This window comes from Paramormyrops kingsleyae, chromosome 2 (genome assembly GCF_048594095.1).
Source record: "Paramormyrops kingsleyae isolate MSU_618 chromosome 2, PKINGS_0.4, whole genome shotgun sequence".
Lineage (NCBI taxonomy): Eukaryota > Metazoa > Chordata > Actinopteri > Osteoglossiformes > Mormyridae > Paramormyrops > Paramormyrops kingsleyae.
In genome coordinates this window covers 29,651,970-29,678,982 of record NC_132798.1, presented here as the reverse complement: position 1 = coordinate 29,678,982, position 27,013 = coordinate 29,651,970, and the positions used below count along the sequence as shown (strand labels likewise).

General features: G+C 39.5%; 1 protein-coding gene across 3 annotated transcripts; it reads left to right on the top strand.

Moving 5' to 3' along the window:
- LOC111847290 (rhotekin-like) lies at positions 1-26,615 on the top strand. 3 transcript variants are annotated; one of them, XM_072708902.1, is made up of 13 exons: positions 43-310; positions 11,535-11,734; positions 11,915-11,967; positions 12,892-12,945; positions 14,132-14,249; positions 14,415-14,639; positions 14,819-14,913; positions 15,516-15,622; positions 15,725-15,856; positions 17,212-17,377; positions 19,343-19,450; positions 20,575-20,674; positions 22,411-22,553. In XM_072708902.1, exons 1-13 carry the CDS (start codon positions 287-289, stop codon positions 22,415-22,417), a joined length of 1,389 nt encoding a protein of 462 aa, XP_072565003.1. In that variant the 5' UTR covers positions 43-286; the 3' UTR covers positions 22,418-22,553. The 3 variants fall into 3 exon arrangements, with proteins under 3 accessions (XP_072565002.1, XP_023674115.2, XP_072565003.1); XM_072708901.1 differs by lacking the exon at positions 20,575-20,674 and having other exon boundaries at positions 1-97; positions 22,411-26,615; XM_023818347.2 differs by lacking the exon at positions 20,575-20,674 and having other exon boundaries at positions 41-310; positions 22,411-26,615.
- Positions 26,616-27,013: the final 398 nt, after the last annotated feature.

Below are 27,013 nucleotides of genomic sequence, written 5' to 3'. Positions count from 1 at the left end.
GCATCTCTGGTTGGTCCCCCCTGTATTCAATCTTGCCTCCCCACGTCTGCAAATGACTTGGAACGAGAGCTGATGACGGACGGGATAGATGAACAAGGTCAGGTGATCCAGGAGCCGCTTTGACAGTACCTATGCTGCAGTATTGAGTATTCAGAGGGACCGTCTTTTTCCCACCCGATTTACAAAAATTCAAACTATCGATGGATTTGAGGGCCATCGCGTATATTATCACATTAAACTGCCGCCCGATTGGAGAATTTGCTGTTTTATCCGAGTCACTGCGGTCATGAACTGCCCCAAGAATCATATAGTAAGTGGAAATATTTCTTTGTCGCTATATAATCTATTACCTTGTTTCAGATACTTGACTTGAGTGCTCAACAGATTAGTTGTTAATGCATAAATGGGTATAGTGCTGATATTGTTTATTGTTCGAATTTCATTAGGTAGATAAGTTATCAGAGCATTGCAGGACATCCTGTGAACTGCATCCCAGATAGAAGAAGCTTTTGGATAAATTTCAGGGGAAAGGAGATTTCAAGGTTTAATAAACTGATAATAATTTGTCAAATAATTTATTCAAATGGTTAGTCCCGGAGAAACACTAATATGACTAATGTGTAATATAATTTAAATTAATATAATATATAATCCACACTGAATACAGTCTTATGTAGAAACCAGTACAAGTTACTGTGTAATGTAATAAGAGGTATTTTATAACTGAAGGGGAAGAGTAAAGATATTTGCTATCTGCAAAATAATCTTTGTTATATTTGGTTGCAAGTAATAATATGCAAAATAATCAGTTGACGACTGAAGCGTCTATTATACCTGGTCGTGTTACGTGAAAAATATACAGTATTGCAGCAACACTGGTATATTGTTCTTGTATCACTGGAAGCTGATTTTGTTTATCTGGAAATGTAACAATGTGTCCATTATATTGTAGCAATTGTCCGGGACCTAGAAAGGGTGATTTCAGTGTTTACTGTCTCACAACAGAGGGCTTGGCCAGCTGCACACTTGTTACTATGGATTAATTGTACTTTTGTGAACACCATTACACTAAAATTACGCTATCCTTTTGTCCATGATGTAGTGACTACTATGGTGTAGTATTTGATATGCTGCAGACATTTCAGCCTTTTAAGCCTAGACCTTGTTTTGGGAGCTGGGAGGTTTTCCATCAATGGTATCTCCTCTTACGGTCATCTCTTGCTCTTGAAAGTTCCATTAGGGAAAAAAAAGACTACATAGGATATGAATAGACCATAGATCACTGCTGTTCTTCTTCCTTCTGATTCAATTAATCACATTTTGGCATCTCTTCTCCATTACAAGATGCTAAAACATTCCACTCACTTTTAATTCCTTCATTCTTCTGAAATATGTAAAATATAATATAGACATTATGATAATGTTATAGCATTAAAAACACTCAGATATAAACATGAGGATTTTCCTTTTTAATTCATTAATTGGACATAGACTATAGTCTGACAGTCATCATTTTTTTTCATCTGTCCTCTAGAATCACTCAGCCATCTCGCAATGTTTTTGTTGAGTGTTATAAATTTCGTTTCTGTCACTTTGCATATTTGATGGAAAAAATAATATTGAAAAAAGACTGCAGCACTGTTGCATGAAGATGTACTTAGTCTGATGGTTATATATGTACAAGTCATTGATGGTTATATAGAGTGTGTGATGCCCTGCATAACAGGCAGTGCAGCTAATCACACTGATTGTGAGGTGAATTTGGGTTTCCAGAATGTTGCACTGCACTGGACTTAGATAAATCATGCTCAACATGCCATTTAAAAGGTCAGCCATGCTAAGTTATTTTCCGCATGCTCACTTACCTGAAAAACACTTACCAGTAGCTTTGCATTTCTAGTCTGTTGGAAATAAGTCAGATCCGGGGATATTTGTGTTTTCAAAATGCATTGGAAAACTTTGAAACTGGAAAGTATGGAGTTAGTTCCTTAATGGACTGCTTTGCTTTTAGCATTATGCATATAAATAACCAATAGTTAAGCTTAACATCACATTAAATAGTTGTGTTGAAGCAGCCTGTGTTTGTATTAGTACAGATTGTTTTGACATTGAGTTTGTTGGAGTTAATGGCTTTACCATCCAGCAACACTGCTGTTAGCGGTATCTAAAAATTCACGGTCCTGCATGTAAACATTATCAGCAAGCCGGGATAAAATACAGTACAAGCATGACCATTTTGCAAAATTATATATCCCTGTATTTTTCATTGCTGTGTCCAGCTATTTTAGGAACCTGTAAAATCTATGTTGAGGAAAGCTGGTTCAAAAATATTTTAGTCATAAATGAAAAGGGATACAGAAATCAAGATTCCTGCAGTCTTTGGCCAGTCTTTGTTAATGATGTAATGGTGTTATTGTTCTGAAGCCAGACAATATGAAATTCTGAAATATTCACTGTCCAGTGAATTTGTTTTTTGAAACTTTTTGAATCTGAGTAGACTGCTGACTAACCTAAAACTTCTGCCGAAGCCTTTGCCAAGTTCATCTGGTCTTTTTGCAGACATTTTCCCAGCAGTCTGAAGGTATCACTAATAAAGTAGGTATTCCTCAATAGGCATGCTAATGAAGCTGATCCTAGCAGCAATAGAACTCCCTGGCAGCCAAAGCAGAGTCTGGCAGATTCCCAGTGTTCCCACTTTCTGCAACATTGAGGCTCATTTGGCTGGGATGCGGGCTTGCAGCATGTAGACCCCTGCTAATTAAAGTGCTGTGCTTAATAAATGCTACCTTCTGTAGAATAGGTAGACACAGTATCTGATTTGATTTAATTTTTAGTCTTGATCAGGTTCCTGAATCAGCTTTAAATATTATTAGATTCTATACAAAATATTTCTTTGCCAGACTAAAAATATTTTCAGAGTGAGAAAAATAATATAAACCCTTTAGAACAGATCCTGGGAAAGCCGGTGTAATTTACTTTAAAAGTGGATTGTTTGAAAATGTATGTTCCCTGTAATGGGATTTGGCCATCCTACTACAGGTATGTGGGATGAAAGCGACTCTGTTGATAAAACTCCCTGGCTCCCTAGGATTGGGGGCCTAGCAAATAAGAATTAAGCAGTGCCACTAATAGTCTTTGCCATGGTTGCACTCAACCTTGCCAAGTGGAAATACTGCACAGTAGGCCAAGGTCCTGGTAACTGTGGATGAAGCTCAGTGGAGTGTATTGCCACTGGCTCTGTAGTACTGTTGAGCTACCTTGGGATGCATTTTCCTGAAGTGGAATCCATCTGGTCTGGAAGATAGAGGGCTTTGATAGCATCCTTAAAACAGGAGCCAACCTGCTCAGAATCGGATCTACAATAGTGCATAAATGTGTCCTTTGGAAACAATCAACCCTAAACCACTGTTCTTGATCCTATAGCCTTTGCCAGGCATTGAGTAGCTTGGCCATTTTAGGGCATTCCCAGTTAAGACGCTTAGGTGAATATATGGTTTCTAAAACCTGAAATCAACTTATTTTATTTGCCTTGGCTATTGATGGTGTCTTTTTCCTTTGTAGGCAGCATACATTTGATTGTGGCATTGACAAGTGAATTGTGGCGGGGACTAATTGTACAATCACACATCAGTGGAGTGTTAAGGTCACTTCAGGTTGTAGGAGGAGTAGCAGAACGCTTGGCATAGTGAAGGATAGCACCAAGCCAAACCAAGCCTTACGAGAATGTACTGCAAAGCTTAGTGATCAAAGGCGTGACAAAGGATGACAAACCATGAATGTTCCAGTTCTGGAACTGTTAAAAGTTCAATACCATCAGTGTTCTGTTTGGGACTGCGGCTGGTTAAAAGCTGTTTTCATTATACAGTTTGAAGAATGTTTCTCATTGCTTCGTTTTTTGCTCCATGTCCCTCAATGAAATTCTGTTAAATCAGAGTACATATGTATAACATTTGCTGGATGATTCTCCAATGTGTTTATTTTTAATCTGTAGTTGTAATATTGTGCTGTTTCTTCTAGTGCGTGTATCACTTTTTGATTCTACATGGGTAGAAACTTTTAAATATTTTTAAGAAGTGCTATATAAAGTTCTCCCCCTACGGCAATGTCAGAAAATTAATTTCTGTCCTTGGTGTTTTGCCCTGTATTTCTGTGTTTATTAGCTAGCAAGCTATCACTTAGGCTTTTCTTCTTTCAAATTGTCTAATGGGCGAGAACACATTCTTTGTACATTGTTGTGATTATTAGGGTAATTTAAATGATGCAATGATTATTTCTGTATAAAATGAGCATGAATCTGCCATTGAATGGGGACACATTTTCATCCAGACCCTCCAAGGCCTTGGTTCAGATGCAGAAATCCTCACATACAGACAGATGAAGTGTGGAACACTTGCTGCCTTTGTGTGGGAACAGCTGGAAAAGGAGGCTCACAGTTACACTCACGGTGACATAGTGACACGTTGCTCTTTGGAAAGTCTGTTTCTCTCCCGAGTCTCAAATTGTTTTCCTATACATAAAGAAATGAATAGCTGGCATGCCTGTATTATTTTACGAGTGTATTGAATTGGGACTATACTTTTTATGGTTTTGGAAAAATGTGATAGGGATCTGGAAACAAAAGAGAATTGTATTTTTTTACTTTTATGTGGTTGGCTCTTTAAAAAATGGTTCTTTTTTTAGTCTTAAGGAATTTATATTTTCTGAAATCATTTTAAGAAATCCCCTAGCCGTTGTAATAGCAGTATAATCGTGAAACAGCTGGCTTCTCATTTCTTTCATGCGAACAGGAGCCGTTAGCACAGATTTTGTTTCGTGAGTTCAGTCTGCTACTGTGTGTGTTTCCTAGGACTCCTGCCCTCATTGCAGTGCCCCACCCTACCCATCTAGTCACGCCTCTGCCTGTGGGAACGGCACAGTCAGGGAGAAAGGAAATGGAATGAATCAAATAGGCAGACACGTTTTTGCGGACCTGCTAATTAGATGCCCCAAGTCTGGGTCAGAGTGCTTGTGTGTGTGTGTGTGTGGGAATGTTCCAGTATGTCCAGTGTGTGGGTGTGTGGGTGTGTCCCACGCGTTACACACCTGTTGTATATGATATACACATCAATACGGGATTTTAATAGTGAGCCTTGCTAATTTATTCTTGGAGATACTTCATTTATATACTCGCGTATGTTGATGAAGCGGGGGGGGGGGGGGCAATATTTAATTTGGCTTCATTCATACCCCCAATAAACAGACCGTGATACTTAAACATCTACACTAAACATCCTTGCATATTTTGGAGAGTGTTGCTTGTTTATGTGTGTGTGTGTGTGGGGGGGGGGGGGGTGGTGTTATGTACATATTACATTGTGGGGAATGTGATAATACCTGTTATTTTGACATTGTGGTGACCTTTTTTCGGTCCCCCCGAGGGGAAACTAAATTTGATCTGTGACTGCAATCAAAAGGTTAGAAATATTACAAGTCTTATATTTTGTTTGGTTTCTTATGGTTGAGGTTAGGGCTGAGTAGGGGTTAAGGTTGTAATTGCAAGGATTAGGGTTTTTTCCATAGACATGAATGGACAGTCCCCACAAAGATATAAATAGGAGTGCATGTATGTGTGTGTGTGTGTGTGTGTAGGTTTGCTTAGATCACATTTGAGGACCAAATTGTCCCCAAGTGTAGTAAAACCTGAAATTTCCCTACTTTTGGGGACATCTTTTGAGGTCCCCATTTGGATAACCTCAGTTTTATAAAAATCTGTGAATGCAATCAAAAAAGTAAAAATGCCAAAAGTCTTGTATTTGGGTTGGTTACTTATGGTTAAGGTTAGGGATGGGTAGGGATTAAGGGTGTCGTGATTGGGATTAGGGTTTTTCCCATAGAGATGAATGAATGGTCTCCATTTAGATTGGAAGACCAACTTGTGTGTGTGTGTGTGTGTGTGGTCCAGGTATACATTACATTGTGGGGACCAAATGGATATCCCAGCACCCACTTTTCTTCTCCTACTTCAGAAGGGAGAAGTTTAGTTAAATTCTCTTTTACATAAGGTGTCACAGTTTTCAATTGCGACTGCAGTATCTTGCTGCGGAAAACAAAGGGGTCATTTATAAAACTTTCTTGTGGTACACTAGTTGTCTCATTTATTGTAAACTGCATATGGAACAGTGCACAAAAATACAATTACAGCACTCTTTAAAAATTCTAGATGTCACACCATTAGCTTATGTAAACTCCTCCATATCATGTCATTTACTGTTATAATCTGATTATAGTTTTCCCTTAGTTGAGCTGGGATTTAGTCCTTTTGACTAAGCTACTCTTTAAATCTCGTTTATTAATGGAATTCAGTGCAGAATCTTATTCTGCTGTGTTTGCTTAATTGCTCAAAATTGTACTATGGCTATTTTTACCTTCTCTCTGTCTTTGGTTCCATTTTGTATTTCCTTCTCTCTCCACTTTTTGTTTCTTGTTTTTGCTCGGGGGCAGTACGATGGTATCCACACAGCTCCAGTGTTGGGGGTTTAAAATGCACCTTCTCTTGTTTGTGTGAGCGTATATGTGCCCTGCGATGTAATGGCGTCCTGCCCAGGGTGTACCCCAGCCTCGGGCTCTATGCTGCCCCCCATCCCCCCCAACCCCTGACTAGGATACGTGGTTAGAGGATAGATGGGCGTTTTTACTGTTGCTCTCAATCATGCTGTGTCTTCTCTGTGGGAAGCAGTTGTTGTTGTCAGTCTACTAGAGGCAGTTTGAGAGACAAAGAAATAAAGCTGTAAGTACAGAAAGAGACTTCACAGTACTTTTCCTTATTCTGCTAAAAAAGCTGGAATTCAAATTAGAAACGCTGAATTTCCTTTTGGCACCAGAACATCTCACTCAATCTACCACAAGTTATGTAGACTAAAACACACACATAGTGTATTAGCAGCTATAAATATACATCTGTGGTGATCGTATTTTTTTGTGTTATCATATAAGGAAAATGTACGTTTTGAATTACTGTTATTTTTGTCTCTGAGGAACGTGTAGGTGTTTGTATTTATGGTTAGTTTGTGCCGTCCTTCAAAAGGCTGATTGGCTGATGTTAAATTCCTTGCTGTGCCTTTAAATAGCACATAGTCTGTGAGTAAAGAGGTTGCTGACATATGCTTCAACAGGAATGTCCAACTAGGCAAAACATGATAAGCATGAGCATAAACAAACAATCAAGCATTGATGTTCATTTACAGTACCGTGCATAAGTCTTAGTCAAAGAAAATGATGATTAAATGATCTTCATGTTTGTGTAAAACTATGATTTTATGTCCAGAGGAGATAATACTTTTCAGGTTCAGAAAGTTCAAATCCAGAACAAGATTTTGTTTCAGCCAACCAGTTGAGCATAAAGTCTCATTCACAGAGTACTCAACTGGTTGATTGAAACAAAATCTTGGTCTGAATTTATACTTTCTTGACCTCTGATTATCCCTGTAAAAGTGTGATGGCTTAACCATTTCAAAACCTCTCCTAAAATCACCCCAGTATTTGGAGCAACCATCCAGTACACCCGTGTATTTTTTTATTTACCCCATAGCAGACTATAGCTAATCAATAGCTCTCTGACTTTTAAATACTAATTTAGTCAATGAATTAAGTAAGCGGAGGGTGACTTTTATCAAACACATAGAATGGCCGGGGTGCCCCTGAGGAGAGGTTTGGGAACTGAAGCGGTGTTCATCTAGCCATCCAACTAGATATCAATAACTTTTTGGAGAACAGAAGAAATTTTCACTAGTTTTTATTGTTTTACTATTAATTTGAATATGTTCTAATGTTAAAGTGTGTTGTTGTTGTGAGCAAATATACACTTACTACCCAGATAAATAGCTTAAAATTTTTCCTTTGCCTAAGACTTGCTCAGAACTGTAAATGATATGCAAACACATTTCACATATGATGAATATGGTATTAAAAATGTATTATTATTATTATTATCCATCCATCCATCCATTATCATGACCGCTTAATCCCCACTGGGGTTGTGGGGGGGCCTGGAGCCTATCCTGGGAACAACTGGCGCAGGCCGGAACCAACCCTGGGCGGGCACCAACACACCGCAGGGCGCACACACTCACCCAGCCACACGCACACTCACAACTACAGGGCCAATTCAGACACGCCAATCAGCCTACCCTGCACGCCTTTGGACTGTGGGAGGAAACCGGAGCCCCCGGCGAAAACCCACACGAACATGGGGAGAGCGTGCAAACTCCACACAGGAAGGACCTGGGATCGAACCTAGGAATTATTATTATTATTATTATTATTATTATTATTAATAATAATAATAATAATAATAATAATAATATTGATAAAAGTAGTAGTAGTAGTGTAAAGTAGTAGCATAAGTAATAGTAGTAGTAGTAGTAGTAGTAGTAATAATAATACTATAATTATATAATGCTTTTCACAAACCCAAAGACACTTTGAGTAGGTGTGGAAAAGATGGAAAATATAGAGCACAGCTAAGCAGTAATAAGTGCAAGAAAATAAGAAATCTAGAAAAAATGCATGTAAGCTGACAGTAGTAAACAATGCAGTAATAAACAAAGAAATGTATGGAAGCATTACATTACAAATAAGCAGCAGGGCAATGATTGTGAAGAAAATGTTGCGCTTCAGTAGTTTTTTGAAATATGTTCCATTATTCTACACTTGCCATACACAATCAGGAGGCCAAAAGCGCCCCCCCCCCCCCTCTCAAGGGAGGCGATACCATCTATTCCCATCTGGACTCATTTTTATTTCCCCTGCTTCATTACTCAGAAACAGTCAATGTATTCTCCCCATAACCCTTGTCCCCCACCTACCCCCCTTATCTTCTCCCCAGTGTCAGAGAACAATTACTGTCCCCTGGCGTGCTGTCACACTCGAACAGCACAACAATTAGGTGGAGGGCCAGTCCTATTATTTGGTGATGATGGGTGTATTTTGATCATATTATTGCAAACGAATCCATAAAGAACTGTCGTACTCAAATGTCGACGGTGTTTCTGGAATAAACTGAGAGAGGATTCTGGAATTGATTGTGAAAATGTGAGGTAGGTCATGCAGTATTTGGCAGGTCGTTTGGAAGCTGTAACAGAGGCGTTATTTTTTTACTTGATATCTATTAATCAGCTTTAGCATCACATTTTTTTTCCTTTTTTGTCAGTTAACCTTTCAATGAACAATAATATATTTATCTAGATACGTGAATGTTTTTGTCCTTATTGTATTTATTCAAGATGTGTCTCTGTTGTCCCTTCTGTAATTGAAAGGATACATTTGATCTCTGAGATGGCCAGTTCCCAGTGGAGTCTGGTGATTGGGTGTGCTGGGAAATGAAGCTGTCTTATTTTAAGCTGAGGCAATTACTCATTTTTAGTACAGACCTCCCATGGCAATAGACCCATTACATGCTCATAAACTAAAGGGCTTAGCTATTTAGAGCATCAATGAATATTTTCAACCTTATTCCATTAGATTAGTTTTGACTTTAAATAGATTCCCAAATAGTCCTTCAAAGTGTCAGGATTGGGTCTGTTACCAGGTGTTGCCAGTGAAACTCTTGCAGTGGTCTTACGGCCAGTGTTGTGCTGTCATATTCTTGCATGACCACAAATGAAGATATGATGAAATCTTGCGGAGAAATGCTTTGGGTTCCTGGTTCACTGGGTAGCATTGCTGCCTTACACATCTGGGGCTGGGGGGTGGAATCTTGCCCCTGCTGTTTGCAGTGCTCCACCAGTTTTGCACATGTTTCATTTTTTTCCTGTAGTCTGTTGAAATTCAGCTGTGCAGTGCATGTTTGACTGGGATGCACTCCAGGCCCCCCATGACCCTTTACTGATGGGGGTGCGAGGGTGGATAAAATATCTTGGCCCTCTCTCTGATTTACTGATAAAACAATAACAGATTATCCCAAAATATACTCAAATATCTGAGTCGAGAAAAATACTTTTATGTATTATCTTTGGTTTGGTTTTCTGCTTGTAGACGTCTACTATGCAACCAGCCTGGGTTGGGGTCATTCACCCATACAGGCTGTCTCTGTAAGGGTCCAACGGCATGCAGTGTTTTGAATTTGCGTCCAAATTTTTTTTTCCACAATTACTGTTGATGTTACTGGGTCACAATACAGGTGTGTAAGAAGACCAGTGTTCCTAGATCTACAGTATGGGAAATGAATCAAAATATTCTCCTAAAGAAAGACTGAAAGATTTTTATATCAAAATGCCATGCATAACTCATGTAAATGTTGATATGCGCTGTCTTGTTTATCTGCTACTGCTCTTGCGTTGTATTTGCTTGCTAATCTCATATCATTATTATCCGCAGTGTGATATGTTTAGGGACTGTTCCTGTGTTTACCTCCTACCCGTCCGGTGTAAAAGTCATAATAAACAAGCTGATCACAGAATAATAAACACAGAATAAAACAAACTATATGAGTTTGGTAAAATAAGAAATAAACAGCAAAATACAGCAGGAAGCAGAGGTGGAAGCAAAGAAACAGACAGAGTCGTAGAGGGTTTGGGGGCTTCAGGTTTAAACAAAGTCCATCTTCGGTGATAAGAGAGAAACAAAGGGTCTTCCACAGAAATGTGAGATCTCAGAACCATTAGTGGGATTGTTCTTAGGCAGAGTGTCCATGACGATCATAATTTCCCAGAAAGATAAAAGCAAGTCCGTAAAGGCTGTATAACATTACAATTTGAATGGTGAATGATGAGTACTTTACGAAAGGGATACCAGATGACTGTGTGACATGAAAGAAAGAATGAGCATTTACATCATTTTTTTGCCCTCTGCATTTGATGAAATGCAACAATAATCTATTGCTCTCAGTCTCTGGTATAAAAAATGTCATTCTCCTTTTACTTAGAAAAGATGAGGGTTGGCTAGTGGCTCAGAAAATATTTCACTGGTTGAATCTTATGGACTGGAAGCGTAGCATCAGTATGCATGCTAATTTGTTGCGTGTTTCTCCCACTGCAGCACAGGTGCACTCATTTATGTGTGTATGTGTGTCTTCTTGACTTGTTTGAATACAATCTTGCAAATCAAGCCATAGGTATAACTATACAGATTCATTTGAAATTTGTTTCACTGTTTAATTACATTTCTTGATGATCTTCACATTATTTCTGACAGCATGTGTTTCTGTTAGAGAGGCACATTCTACAGCTTATTCCCTTCAGATCTCAGGCCTTTGGAACTGAGGATGAGGAGCCATCTATTGTTTATTCCCTCTTGTTAACAATATTACAGCCATGCTTTCACTGCAGAAGTGTGGGCAAACAGCTCTAGGCGGCATTTGCAATTAAAGCATTAGCAAAGCAAGCATGTATAATAGGCAGGCAAACATATTAAGTGCATTAATAGTCGTCTTTTTGTACCTTAAGGTAACAAAAGGTATGCTAGCATAGCTTTCTGGGCTTTTCTTTATGTGTTGAAGTTGGAATACTCTAAATCTCTTACTTAGCTGTTTGACACTCCCTCCTCTCACACCCCTGCAGGACAGTGACATCCAGAAAAAAATCGACTATGAGATCCGGATGCGTGATGGGGCGTGCAAGCTGCTGGCGGCCTGCTCCCAGAGGGACCAGGCGCTGGAGGCCTCCAAGAGTCTGCTGACCTGCAACGCCCGCATTATGGCCTACATGTCGGAGCTGCAGCGCATGAAGGAGGCGCAGGTCCTGCAGAGGGCAGTGCGCAGGTCAGCGGCCAGGGGGTGGGGGGGCACAGGCGGCGATGGCTTTATGGAACTTTGAAGTTTGTATGGGATCGTCCTGGCAGACAGGTGGACAGCAGAATGGGAAGGGGAGGGGGATTCATATTCTTTTGATGCATAGAGAAATAAGGATATTCAGTTGAACTTTTCTGCTTGTTGGTTTAGGTCATCAGATGGGGGCCCTAGACTTCCTTGCAAGGGAAAAGTGGCTATCTCAGGTACGTGATACCTCCTCAAAGTCTTAATATTATTGCCTTGTTTTATGATTTATTCTGCGTCCTGCATATTATAGCACGTACTGATCACGCACATTTTGGAATTTGATTGCCAAAGAGCATTTCCATTCACGTACCGTCTACAGTCCGCTACCCCTGCAGTGAAGATGTATTGCCTTCCATCACGACTGAGTGCCTGGCCTTTGAATCACTAATGAGGCCGAGATGTACACGCTGCTGGACTCTGCGAGGTCCTTTTAAACGCTCATTGTCGTAGCTGTCATTTTCTCATTATAGACCGTGTCCATGGTGACCCGCAGCCCTGGGAGCTGTGCAGTCGCTCATCTGTTTTTAGCCACAGACAGTGTCTGTCATGCAGATGAAGGGGCGTGAAGGGCGGTTTTGTGTTGGGGGAGGAGATTAATATCCCTCCTGGAAGACGCCCCTGGGGGAGGATCCTGGTGGTTGAGAGGTTATTACTGAGTCCTTATTGAACAGTAACATGGTATGTTATAGCCTCTCACTAGCCCTCCTCCCTCAAGAAAAAGGTTTTGTCTGCATGGTCACAGCTGGAGGAGCATGGATAAATCAGGGTGCTTACAGGCAATTATGCTGTGGACTTAAGTGACGTATATTAATTAAGTAAAATTATGTAGTCATATTTACATGGTTTCATTTTCGAAAAGTGTAAAGGTGTGTGTTTGTGTGTTATCACGTTGTATTACAAAACACAATACTAGCAACTAACAACTATCCAAACATCTCAAGCTTGGAGTTTCAAAGGGTCCTGAACAGGGGATGGAATCAGTAGCACATGCATGCTGACCGGCAATAGCTGTGGTGCTCGTGTCGATTTATACTTCATCAGCATAATTATCATCTGACCCCATCTGGATTCACTCTGGATTTGTTGTTTTTAAATTGCAGATCTGCGGATCCCACTCATGTGGAAAGACACTGAATACTTCAAAAACAAAGGAGGTGAGCTGGGAGTCAGATTATTCTGTCTGCAGAGAGACGACCAGGGATGTATCAGCAATGGTAGCATATCACAACGATGGGAGTGTGAATCTACTACAGCTGACCTCTTCGATTCCCCTAATGTGTCCACTGCTCCCATAAATCCCATGAAATACTACAGACTGCTTATTGATAATGTATAATTTATGAGATGGTGAGTGCTTTTCTAGTTCAAGTGTACTGAAGCAGACAAATGGATTGTCTGGCCTAGATGCATTGGAAGTACTGAATGATTTTACTTCGATTTTTTTGTGGTCAGCAACTACCCATGAAATGAGATATATGGAACTAGAAAAACAATGCAACTATTATCGTGCATCATTGTGCCTTTTAATCACCATCTGGAACTTATTGATAATAATTGAGAAGTTTAATAAAAGCCTGATTTGATGCTGAAACCCAGAATTCTGCGATGGGGCTGGGGACTAACCTAGCCGTGTAAACAACGACAGATAGGGTACTAAACTTTCTATAAGGGTTGTGTATTGAAGTAGAAGCTCAAAAGATACCAGCATGCTCATTCACTTATAAACAGAGAAGCAGCATATCTTCATGGCTGACCTGATACAAACATTCACCAAGCATGAAAGAAAAACATCACTTGGGGTCTGAAAGTTCTTTGAGGGGAAGAACAATACCTCGCATGACGATGTTTCGGCCAGTGATGGACCGCATATACAACAGTGGTCCCTTAAGATTGTACTGTAATGGAGCTGAAAAATTCCTATTGCCTAGCAACATCATAGCTGTAGTGCGACGCATTATTCACATGTTTGTGGTGATGCTGGAGGAAGCAATCCTACTGCACTGCTAATCGTGAAAATATGTAGCACTTGCAATTATGTACAGTACATAATACTTGGTGATGATAACTATGTTACTAGTTTATGAATTTACTCAACTGTACTTCTTATCGTTACTTAGGCTATACCATATACCCTAGGTGAGTAGTAATCTATACCATCTAGGTTAGTTTAAGAGCACTTTATGATGTTTGCACAATAACGAAATCGCCCAACGAGAAATTTCTCAGAACGCAACTCCGTCGTTAAGCGACGCATGAGTGTACCGCGAAATCTCCGCAAATGGCCTCTTAATTTAAGAATCTGTCAGCCTCATCCATCCGTCATCTTCCTGTTCCGTTCAGAGCTGCATCGTTGTGCGGTATTCTGCCTGCTGCAGCTGGATGGAGAGATCTATGATACAGACATGGTCACGGTGGACCGCACACTGACAGACATCTGCTTCGACAATACCATCGTTTTGTGAGTACAAGTCGTCTTTTCTATGCCAAAAATGCATACCTGCCTTATTCACTTTCGCTCAGTTTCCCCTCTTTCCCTGAGTTCTCCAGCAATGTGCAGCATTTAAAGGCCGCTGCCGTTTGTACCGTGTTTTTAGTCATGTGTGCGCTGGTGTGTACTGTGCAGCAACGAGGCCAGCCCCGAGTTTGAGCTGCGGGTGGAGCTCTACAGCTGCTGCACGGAGGACGAATTCTCGACCTGCAGCACTCCACGCAAGCTGGCCAGCAAGCTCAGCAGTTCTCTGGGTCGCTCCACGGGGAAGAAGATGCGGGCAGCGATGGAGCCCAGCATCTGCAATCCGGCGACCAATGGAGGAGCGGCCACCATCCTGTTACCCATGCCCGCCGTCCCGTAAGTGACTGGCACTTCTGGGGTGGCAATAAGCCCATATGTTCAACAATCCTTTGGATGTAGCTGGTGGAAACCACTGAAAGCTGTTAGAATACGACTGTGCATGTAATTAAAAGACTAGCACTGCATGATAGACCCCTGCAGAACAGCCTCTCACTCAAGCTGGTTTTTGTGTCCAGGGGACCAAAGTATAATGTCCTGGCTCACACCTCGCTCACACTGGCACACGTGCAGGACAGCTTCCGCACACATGACCTCTCCATCTCTGGGAATGGTGAGTCACTTTTCTCCTCTTCAACTTCTCCTCAACTTCCCTACTTTCTCCGTTCCTGCATCCTTTTTTTGGGTGCAAGAATGTAATGGAATAAACATCTAATCCAAAATGTCTAAAAATATCATCTAACGTTTCTTATGCCACTTGCTGCGCCTTCATTTCTTTGGGTCATAGTTTGGCACCTTATGTTAAGGTCACTGTCAAACAGTTTACCCGAGATCTGTTTTTTTTAACCCAACTTGTCATTAATGTATAGTAATGTTAGATTTGTTTCCACTGCCTGCCACAGCAGTGTTACAGTTATCATTTTTGCTACCACTTTATGATAAGATTACCCTTTAACCAGCATACCAATTAGGCTGTAACACTTAGTAAATCATTAATAGAGAATTATAAATGAGTTATTTATTTATTATTATTATTATTATTATTAATGAATTACTACCATTTATAAGTGGCAAAACAGAGCCTTGTTGTAAAGAGGTATCTAACTTTATTTTTATTTTTTTTGCAATAGATCACACCATAATGGAATATTTTACATGAAGCGTTCTTGCTTTTTCATTTCTATCTCCTGTCCCGTCGCTCTCTCTGTGCTGCAGAGGAGTGCACATACTGGCTGCCGCTCTATGGCAGCATGTGCTGTCGCCTGGCTGCTCAGCCGTACTGCATGACAGAGCAGATGATGAGCGGCTACCTGAAGGTCAAGGTAACGGGGAGCAGTGGAGCAGTACAGGTCAGATCTGCGTAGCTATGCTAACTGAGAAACCGCTCACTCTCCACTGCCTGCCTTTCTGCTTACCTCTACCAGCCGCTAGGAGGGGACCATCAGAGCTGGACAAAGGTGTACGGTGTCCTGAAAGGGACAAACCTCTTCTGTTACCACAGACAAGAGGACATGGAAGCAAATGTGGAACCAGCTTTTACTATTGCTATCAATAAGGTTAGTTTGAATTCATTCTTCCATACACAACATACATCTAAGGCTTTTAGTTGATGTTTTATTATTAACTGGAGACTATCATTAATGGACCTTTCTTGGCCTCCATGGTACTTTGGGTCAACTCAGGTACTTTCCTTGTCACCCGATACCTTCTTCTAAAACCTGATTTGCATTGTTTTCTATTTATTACTGGTGTATGATATATTTTTTTTTATTTGTATATACGTTTAAACTCTATTATTTAATTTGTTCCTTACCCACATGCTATCTTCGTCACTGGTTATTTATTTTTCAGTAGGTAAATTATTCTGTGGGACCCTTTAGAGTTATTGGACTACAAGGAATGTGCTGCCATCTGCTGTTACTTTTGTGAATTAGGACATAGTTGGCATAATAGGAGATACATACATGGGTTTCATTCAGTCTGAGGGCTTCCTGCTTGAGTTTTCCAATTTATCATAAACAATCAGAGGCATAATCTTTATTGCCACATTACCAAGGCTGCTGGAAATTATACAACTAAAAATTAGGCCATAATTCAGAATTTATTCAGAGAACACATGAGTACACGCATTATAGTGCATATTAGTTTGAATAAATACATATGAACATATGTCATATTTTGAACATCATGTAAAATACTACTAACAGTAGTAATTAGTGTATTTGTTAGAAACACACATAAGAACCTTTTGTAAAGACAACAAAAGATCTCACTTTCTGTTCCACTTCCAGAATAAGAGGCGTTTTCAGATATGTTGCCACTCTGTGTGTTTGGCTTTGGGATGGGGACGTAAAAGGTGATATTTTGCTTGCTGCTTATCTGCTTCATGACGCAGATAACTGCCATTTCAGTGTGTCAATAAATCATATGATGCTGCTGATTCATATTTTACACCAAGAACTCCACTGATGTAATCCTGCTATTAATATATTTGCGACCAAAAGTTACCAGAATCAGTGCCGTGTATAAAAGTGTCCTATTCTTGCCTGCCCCTCCCCACCAGCTGTCCTCTTTTTAAATGGAGAAGTCATTCCAGAAAGTTCTGGAAATATGTAATCCCAGGTCTTCTGGTCTTGTTTTTCCATCTTGGGTAAAAGCAGGTTTTGAAGTGTAATGCAATGCAATGCAGTAACAGTAGTTTCTGATTGTTAAGAAAACTGATTGTTAAGAAAAAAATCTGTGAACTTAGTGACACAAAGACAAAACAGACACATAATGCTACACCAATCTGACTACAAGGAAAAATTGTTTCTCCTGCTGGATTGGGCTACTTTAATAAGGGAATGGCTGTGTATTGTGTAAAGTTGGTGCTGAACTACTGATTAATAGTATGTGCACGTGTGTCTCTCAGGAAACAAAGATTCGCGCCACAGAGAAGGATGTCCACTGCAAAGGGCAGAGCATCAACATCAGCAACCGCTACGGGGGGGAGGAAGTGACACATACGCTTGGCACAGAAAGTCGAGAGGACATGCAGCGCTGGATGGAGGCCTTCTGGCAACAATTTTACGACATGAGTGAGCGCATTGAAAAACATTCTCTCATTGCAGCTAATCTGGATGGTAACCAGAAAAATGTGTATTCTACAGTGGAAATTATTTTCTTTGGCATGCTCAGAATCTTTTAATGAAATTTGGTCAAATCCAATTTAGATCAGTACACCAGAAGTACCATGCTGTTAATTACATATTGTAGCAGACAATGGTGTAAAAGTTCTAAAACTGAAATCAAAACCACAATACAAACAATCTTGCTCTCATCATGTTGTGGTTCCGATGAAACTGCGACACCCCCCCCACACACACACACACCCCCCCAACCCAAAACGGCTTCCACCACTGCTGGTGTAGCCTGTTGAGCTCTTATTATGTTACTAATGCTACAAAACACTTTTTCATTTCACATTTAACACTCTAGCACATGTAAATTACGAGATTATTAATTCTGTTTAAAGTTAGCGCAACCTGTATATTTAGTAAATTTCATACATTACACCTATTTCATTGTCTTCCAACTGTGTGTGTCATGTGACTATTTTGGTCCAATCATGATTGAGTGATCACGTGTGCAGTAGAAGCTAGGCTTGTTACATTAGCTCAGGATATATAATAACCCTGAAACTGCAGATCCCTCGGGGCACAATCATGTCAGCAGTGTGGGAACATTTTGGTTATCCAGTGCGGTACAGGGATGGCAATCATGTCGTACACAAAACGCACACAATTGGTTGTAAGTGTTTCAAAAAACATGCTCAGCCAGCAGACAACACTTTATGTCTAACTGGTCTTCAAATATGTTTCTTTTTAAGTTAATTTTTGTTTACGTAGTTATTTCATATGCAGTTAAGTTAATCTAACATGTTCTTTAGTGTTGGTTTTTTTAGTGCTCCAGATTGTTGGTGATTAATAAAAGTTAGAATTTTCCCTTTTTTTCCTATTCACCCCCCACCCTCCCCCTCAAAAAATTCAAACAAAAAATCAATGAGGTCTGAACCAAACCATGCACTTTGAGAATCGTTACACCCCCTAATGGCAGTGTTATTTAGAGTACAGTGGTACCTCGGTTTTCGAACTTAATCCGTTCCGGACTCCGGATCGAATCCTGAAAAGTTCGAGCTCTGATCGAATTTTTCCCATAAGAAATAATGGAAAACCAATTAATTGGTTCCCGGCCCCCCAAAATTACACCTAAATATGTTTTTTTTTTTTTTTTTTTTTTTTTAGCATTTAAACACAAAATGAACAGGATAAAACAAAAAGAGCATTTTTTGCTGCTTTATTTGGTTAATCGTCCAGTCTGTGAAGAAGGCATTCAAGTAAGAATTGCATTGTAGTATGACGCGTACAATTTATATTAGGTCAGCGTTCACGGTTCGACTTCTAATACCCAGATCGAGTTCTAGGTCAAGCTGGTTTGTTCGACTTTCAAGAAATTCGAGTTCTAGTGAGTTCGAGAACCGAGGTACCACTGTACTTCTATGCCAGTGTAGTACAGTCTACATCATCTAGTCAAACCCGTGTTTTACTGCCATTATTTCAGTTTATTGGCAGAATTCTTTGGTGTAATAATATTTTTCAGCAGTAATTAAATTTTTTTAGTCTTTTGTTTTTAACTATATTTCATGACACTGCTGCAATTAATTCTAAAGTCGTCTGAGCCTAGAGCTTGAAAGACAGTCCATGTGTTGGATTGGCATGCTGTAGAAGGTGTTCCCTTACCACGTTTCCTATGCTGCCTGGGATAGGCTCCAAGTCCACCGTGATCCTGTACTGAAGAAGTCAAGTAAAGATGGACGCAGGCATCTAGAAAAGAATGAATGATTGTTTAATACTTTTTAACTGCAAAGAGCTGACAGTTGATTGCATTTTAAGTTCCCTAATGTTTCTAAACTAGATGCTTTGGCAGACTTTTATAGATACATATGCATGGCATATACTGTACTAGAAGAGAGATGTCATTGTATTCACATCTTTCTTATTTAGGCCAATGGAAACAGTGCTGTGATGATGTAATGAAGATTGAGACTCCATCACCAAGGAAACCTGCCATCATCACAGCTAAACAGCAAGGCTCTTTGTATAATGAGATGGGTAAGATTCTGTATCTCAATACTTTGTTAACTGCAGGATGGTCATTGTTTTTAATAAGACATGTTCTGGATGTGCTTGTTCCTCTATAAATTGAAAATGATGTTAAACCAGCTCCATTTTAGAATATGTTTGCATTATGCATTTTATAATATAAAGTATACAATCTACAATATATTTTGCTAACAATATGCAATATACTTAGCTAATACCGCTGGTAGCCAAAAGATAATATGCTGTTTAGCTATGGATGCAATTGGCAAATATAGTAAAATTAAATTTCACAATTTATATTTGGTAGTACATTAAATCTGTACAGTTACCCTCTTACATATTTGCCATAGGTGTCATTACTCTCAAATTTAGCGTGACAAGCTATAAAGTTTTAAGTTTTAGAGCGTTTTATCAGTTATTTACAGCAAATTTGCTATCAGCAGCATACCCACAGCTAGGCAGAGCTAAAATAAACATTCAGAATAGTACTCTTGGTTGAAGTAGTATTTGTTTTAATTATTCATTTGAACTGTTTTATTTAGAATTGGCAAGCAATAAATAGAACAGCAAGTTGTAAAACACAGGCCACAGTAGAAACTGTGTTAAACCAATACAGGATTTTCTCCAAAGACCCTTGAATCGCAAATGAAAAAGTAATCTAATTAGCTATATTAGGATAACTTTTCTTCAGATAAGATTAGAAAAGTGAAAAAAGAAACGGCATACTCTCTATTAACTGCATTCTGCATCTTCTAAAAGTACAAGAGGATCCATGAGTTCCTCCGCTGTTATTTATCCACCTAATCCTTTGAATACGCTGGGGATGATTCTGTTTCTTTTTCCTGCACTCTGACTTCAGTACACTTTCTCTCTCTCTTCTTTTATTGATTTTCTTAATTCTTTATTTTTAACTGGCCTTTCTGCTTGACGTTTATTGTCTGTCCGCTTTCCCTCTTCCCTGACACACCTCTCTAATGTGTGATTTTTGGTACTCTTGACATTTTCACCGCTGCCTTCTCCCTGCTGTGTTTGATCATTTGCCCCCCCTTCCGTTTCCCCTTATCCTCACCCTCGTATCACACTGCCTCCTGCGCTCTGTGCCCTCCTTGCCCCTCCGCTCCCTCCTTACCCAGCCACGCCCCTTTCTGCCTCTTCCTCTGAGGGTCTGCTGCTGCAGGATAACGCCGTTTCCGCTGAGATCCGCGCTCTGCTGTCTTCTTATTACAACGACAGGTGAAGTAACAACATGTCTGGCAAAAGTTCACATAATAACACGCTAGTGAGCCGTAGGAGAAAACCGGCCTTTGCCGAACTAATCGATCTATCATGTATTCCTCTCCATTATGTATAAACTCTCGCTTTGTTTTGCTGTAAAAATATGGAAGTATTTGACATTCGGTCAAGCCATTGACAATTTAAACTGTAGAACTCCTAAAAAACCTTTAAATAGACTTCCAACAAACCTTTAAACATTTTTTGATGAAGATTTTTTTCGCGGCTCATTCAGCACAAACCACTTCACAGTAATGTGTACAGTGGTTTTCGTTCCTATATGATACTGATGCAGCAGGATCTCCTGAGGGTTTCCTAGCAAGCAAGACTAAACAAGTTGGACCTGGGCAGTGGCATATCTGAGAATATGGATTAAAAAATGCAAAGCAATAGCCACAGGGCTCTGTAAAAAATCCTATTTCTTGTCGGGGTATATATAAATGTCACCAGTTTAAAACTACAATAAACATTCTTAATAACATTGTTAGACTAAGTAATGTGTTACCTAAGCTTACTTAAAAAAAAAACAACACATTTAATCCATAAATCAAACTGCACAGCTAGCTTTAGATGTGGTGACTTTTCACTGTTACAATGTAGGGAAGCACAAAAAATTATTAATATTGTTTTTTTGCATTATCTAATACAAATCACTGTTCTGAGAGAGCACTGTGCTGTGCTTCTGTAAATGATTCTCAGCAGCACTTAAGCAGTCATAGAATGCAGCATCAGTAAGGCCATGATAGTTGCTGGCATGTAGTGGGACTGAAACCGCTGAAATGCTAAAGACAATAATGTAAAGATAACGCTCTGTAGTTTGGTTTGGTTTGGTGTAAAGAGAAAAAAGACCCATCTGACCAGAGGGAGGCCACAGGAAAATGAAAAGACATTTTTTCAGGGAGCAGTCGATTTATTGCAGGCATAGTGAAAAACATTTACACCGTTTGAAACTTTGCACCGGCTCTGCAAGCAAAAATCACGCATTTCTCCCCCTATCTTTGTTACTTACATGCCCAAAACACTTTGTACTTTTTCATTTTCTTTCCTCTTGAGCTACACTTACAGTACTTGCATGCCTGCAAACCAGATTAACCAAAAGGCTCAGATCCATCTACAAAGACATCTCTGATTTTACATTCCCAAAACTTGTGTTACGAATTTCTATTTCCAGTGAAATGGAAGGGCACCATATGAAAGCATTTTCTCACCTAGAAAGGTCTACATTGAATGAAAAACTTAACTATTTGGAACATATCAAGAAATATGCAGCAGATTTAAAACCCAAAATGCAAGTCAGCCATGTTTAACATGCTCAACAGCATAAAGTCATACAAGGAAAATCAGTATTACAAGTATTACTGCAATAACAATGGAAAGATATAATACTGTAGCTGTTTTAAATTTGATTCTGGAACAGGCTGAAAATGATGTTATGAATTTTAGCTACTCTTTATTTGCAATATATAGTATATAATTTAAACTTGTTTCTCACGCATTCTTACTCTCTGGTCCTGTAGAAAATGTAAAATACAGTAACAGAATGTGGCATATATTGTAGGTTAATTTTGATAATTAATGTATCACTTAGTTTCTTAGCACACTGGCATTTGTCTGCTATTCATTGAATCTTGCGAACCTGCCATGTTGTGTATTTGCATTGCTGTTCCATTGGTGGTGATGAACTTGTCTCCTCCTAGTTATTGACACCTCAGGTGACATTGGGACGGTGACGGATATCTTGGCAAGGCGCCGCCAGTCGCTTCACCAGAGGACACAGTTGAGGGCGGCCCCTCACTGGATGTGTGTTTTTGAGGATCCTGCAGGTCATCATTCACCCCAGCGCCTGACTCAGCTCCGCAGCACCTCTGCTTGCCGTGGCTCGCTGTGGGACAGCGCCGGGCCCCGCACTGCCGGCCCCCGCACTGCCGGCCCCTCCTCCCCGCGCAGTTTGTCTGAACCCCTGGGTCGCTTTCGCTCCCGTACCTTTTCTCTGGACACCTGGCTCAGCAGCCGGAGCAGCCACACCTATAACGGAGGGCTGAGATGTGCATTGCAGCCATCCCTCTGCCCTTCCTCATCCCTCTGCCCTTCCTCATCCCTCACTCCTCAGACGGCCGTGTTCTGCTCCGCTTCCACCTCCAGCAGCAGCTCTAGTGAAGGAAGCTACAGTCTTGATTTCGAAGGTGACTCCATCTTTCGGCTCACGTCAGCCCGCCATAGCCTGAGGAACCTGCGTGCTAAACTGGACCCCCGGAATTGGCTACAGAGTCACATCTAGTACCCCCACCCTCAGTCAAAGCACACTGCTCATATGGATAATCTGCCTGGATGTAACTGGAACCGTGCTCCTAAGTCCTACAATGCAAAAAAAAACTGACTCTTGGAGTTCCTGTGTTTTGTTCTTCAAGGGAGTTATGATAGAATTAAATGATCAAGTCATGGTTTGGTGTTCGAATGCATGAAACTTTTAAAATATTTAAATTCAATATCTGAAAAACCTGACAAGAAAATGATAACTGTCTAGCATGTAAAGATAATGAAAGCACTGCATTAATCACTGAGGAAGTAGAATAGTATTATTCCATTTAAAAGATCAGGTAATTTTCCATTGACAGCTTGCTTGCACAAAATTTGCTCTTTACATAGCTTTTTAAGCAACATTCAGAAACTGTCACATATTAGTACATTCGGATATTCATGTATCTCTTCTTTTGTACGTAACATTGGGTGGTGCTGTGCTTTTCGGGATGTATCTGGGACATAAGTGAATGTTTAATCACAACTTAGGCACTTGAAATGATAACTGATCTAAGAATCACCATTACATTAATGTTTATTTGTCTCAGTAATGTCGTCATGGATACTGTATAGCACAGGATCTCTATATACCTCTTTATCTCTTCAAATAGCTTGCTTTCTCACTCTCTCTAAGAAACTAAGTACCCAGGGAGTTTTTTTGCAGGAAAACAATGCAATATTTTTGTCATCTAGTTCTAGTAAATACAACTCTGGAAAAAATTAAGAGACCACAGCATTTTTTTTGTTTTACTCATTTATAGGTGTGTGTCTGTGAATAATACATATATTTTGCAAACTGCAGCCTGGTTCTTCTCTGTTTCTCATTAATGAAGGACTTCCGTCTTACTTTCTGAGACTTCTCTCTTGCTTTTAGGAGCCTCATACAAACTCTCCTAGCAGTGCACTTCACACCTGCACTTAATGTTTCCCATTCCTTTTGAAGGTCACTTGATGTCATCTAGCGATTCATGAGAAACCGTCGAATAAGTTAAGTCATCTCTGGCATTAGAATGTCACTTCCGCCCTCTACCTGACTGGTTTCTGGTCATTCCCAGTGTCTCCTGCTTCACATTATTCTTGTGTACTGGTGTCTTAGAAATTTTGAACCTGGAAGCAACCTTCTGCTCAGCATAGCCTTCTGCCAGCAGAACCAAGATTTAAAAATGCAGATCAAAACAAATATAATGTGGTCTCTTAATTTTTTCTAGAGCTATATATAGAATTGAAAATATGTGGTTAAATTACATGGGAAAATAAGAAGAGCAGAAAGGAGCTATCAACAAGTATTCAACTGTTTCCTCTGAAAAAAATAACAGAATGAGACAGATAAAACTAAAGTCAACGAAACTTTTTTTTTTAATAATAGTGCTGGTGAGTCAGTATTTCATTTTGTTAAAAATAGTGGAGTAAGCACTGCTTCCTAATGGAAAACTTTATCATGTGATATATTGCAAGCCTGGTAGAATACCATCATTAAAAATTCTGAATAGTGCATAATGGCTTGTCTTGCTCCACAATGTAGTCAATTGCAGGGACAATGTGTAGAATGTTACTTGTAGGGAAAACCACCCACAAATTCAACAGCAGAATCCAACGTTCAAGCGTCAGATATTTCAGTAGGTCTGTCTGTGTTTTCTATAAAAGTTCAAGTTAAATTGAATGAAATCTGACTCCAGATTATTTTTATTTGTGTATTAGTTTATGGTACTTAGATATCACTGTGTAATTTATAGGTTGACTCTGAATCCTTTTTAAAAAAAAAAAATAAACTCGTTCGTTTCACTTTTAGCTCTTTAAGGGACGTACAGAAATGCAATGTAAAACTAGTTTGATCTTGGTTCAGGGACTGTAGAGCAGAAAGGTACAATAATCACTTCACCTCAGGGACTGACGTAGCTCAGTGTGTCTGATTGATTCAGCTCGTAGGCTGCTAAGGGGTTTAGCACATTTGATCAATTTAGCTCAGGGAATGATATAGGTCAGTGTGTCTGATTGACGAAACTCACATGTGTGAAATTGGTCTATATTAATGTAGCCACTCAGCTCCAGTTTAAACCAACCCAAATGAATATTTAGAACTTCATTAGATGATAATGCCCCATGCTTTTATGCTAGTGCTCTAGTGTGTATTAATGCTGAGAGAAAGAAAGAAAAGCGAGAATTTATCAAAACAATTACCTTTGCAGAAATATCAGTTACAATTTAAAGCAAAGAACGGGCAAATATTTGAAGTGGCCAAATGCACGGCTATTTTGTCGACCCCAATATGTGACAGACCAAGTGAAAGTCCAATTGAAAGAGTCCCAAAGATCAAGTGTAAGACTTATTTCCAGGCAAGATATCCAGCCATCTCTCTTCCAGCTACCATCAATTACGATCAGCCAGAAGGTCCATTGGAAAATTAATTTTGATTCTTTCTAAATAAAAAGGGACAGAGCCTTCTAGCAAGGCGAGATCTGCATGGCTTTCAGTATCTTTTTAATGAGATACTATTTCAAATTGAGAGAATACATGTTAAATGAAACATCAATAAGTAGACCACATACAGACATACAACACAGTTCTTCAGCATTCTGTGTTGGTCTGAAAAGCCAATCTAGGAAAAAAGGCAAGAGAAGAGTGAGGAAGGAATGATCATAAAGTCACTCAGTGGGAGTTGTAGTGGGTCAGGTAGACATATCAGGGTAACCTCGTGAGTCCAATCTCATTGAAAATTTGGAGGTGAAATATGAGGCAGCCTGAGGGTATCAAGGCTTAAAGACTCCTGTCAGTGCCGTCTCATTTTCACAGGATCATGCCAGAACCAGCAACCTTACCTGTTCAACAAGTACTCATGCATTGTCAAGCTATTTATGATTGTTAAAAACTAGATAGTCACATATCCTAATATGAGGTTCTGACTAATGCAGCGATCAATGTAAGAAAAAAACTCAGAACTGACAAGTCATTGAATGCAGTATTTAAATTTGGTTTAATTGCACTGGTCCGATTAATCAGCCTACTCCAGCCATGCATTCATTTATCATGCAGCTACATACTTGATTTTTTTATGTGATACTGTACAGGCAATTACTTTATAATAGTTCCCTGACTTACTCCCTTAAAGTACGGTATGTAGAGAGAAGCGTTGCTATATATTGTATAAAATATGTATACCTGTTTACATTTTTAGTTTACATGATGTCTATACAAATAAGTCAAGCATAACCTACTTCAAATGTCACAATAACAGTACGTTTGCAGCTATCATTCTTTATTTTCTGTTAAATTTCCTTTTTCTTTGTGATGTGTAGCGTTCTTTGATGATGGAGCCGACAAAGCGATAGTCTTTTGTCGAGGGCTTTAAGATAAGCTTAGCATCCAAGTTTCTATACTGTTAGAAATAAATTATGTTCGTTGAGGTCAGATCTCTTCACTTTGCTTTGTTGTTCTCTTCGACATGAATTGTATTTTGGGTATAATGGATAATATTATTTTCACAGAAACATGCAGGTTTGACTTGATGTATTCCTGAAAGAGCTAACTTTGCATTAGATGGAGATCTGTATGATAGGTAGAAAGAGGAAATTGACTTTTCAGAATAATTATAATGAATATAATATTATTATTTGGTCTGGCTGTTATTTCAGTCCTATGTACATTAACACTAGAATTAAAATAATGTTAATGTTTGTTTTTAAAAAAGAAACTACACCATTCAAGGTTTTTTGAGGTCTAATTACTTGCGCTCTCTTTCTTGAATAATCCAGGTTTTCAGTTTTCATATTGTTTGTATTTTCGTTAAAATTTGAACAGCTGCATGTGACATGGATGGGAGGAGAAACATCATATGCGGGTTTCGTTTTAGCAAACCCAGGAAGAGGAGCAGACGGCTGCTTTGGCTCTGGCAGAATGGCCACAGGTGGGGAAACAAAGGAGGCAGCAGTGTCTGATGTGTGTGCAGATAGACAAAACACACATTTATCGTGTATTGATGTGGCTGTTCACCTAACACCTGCCGCA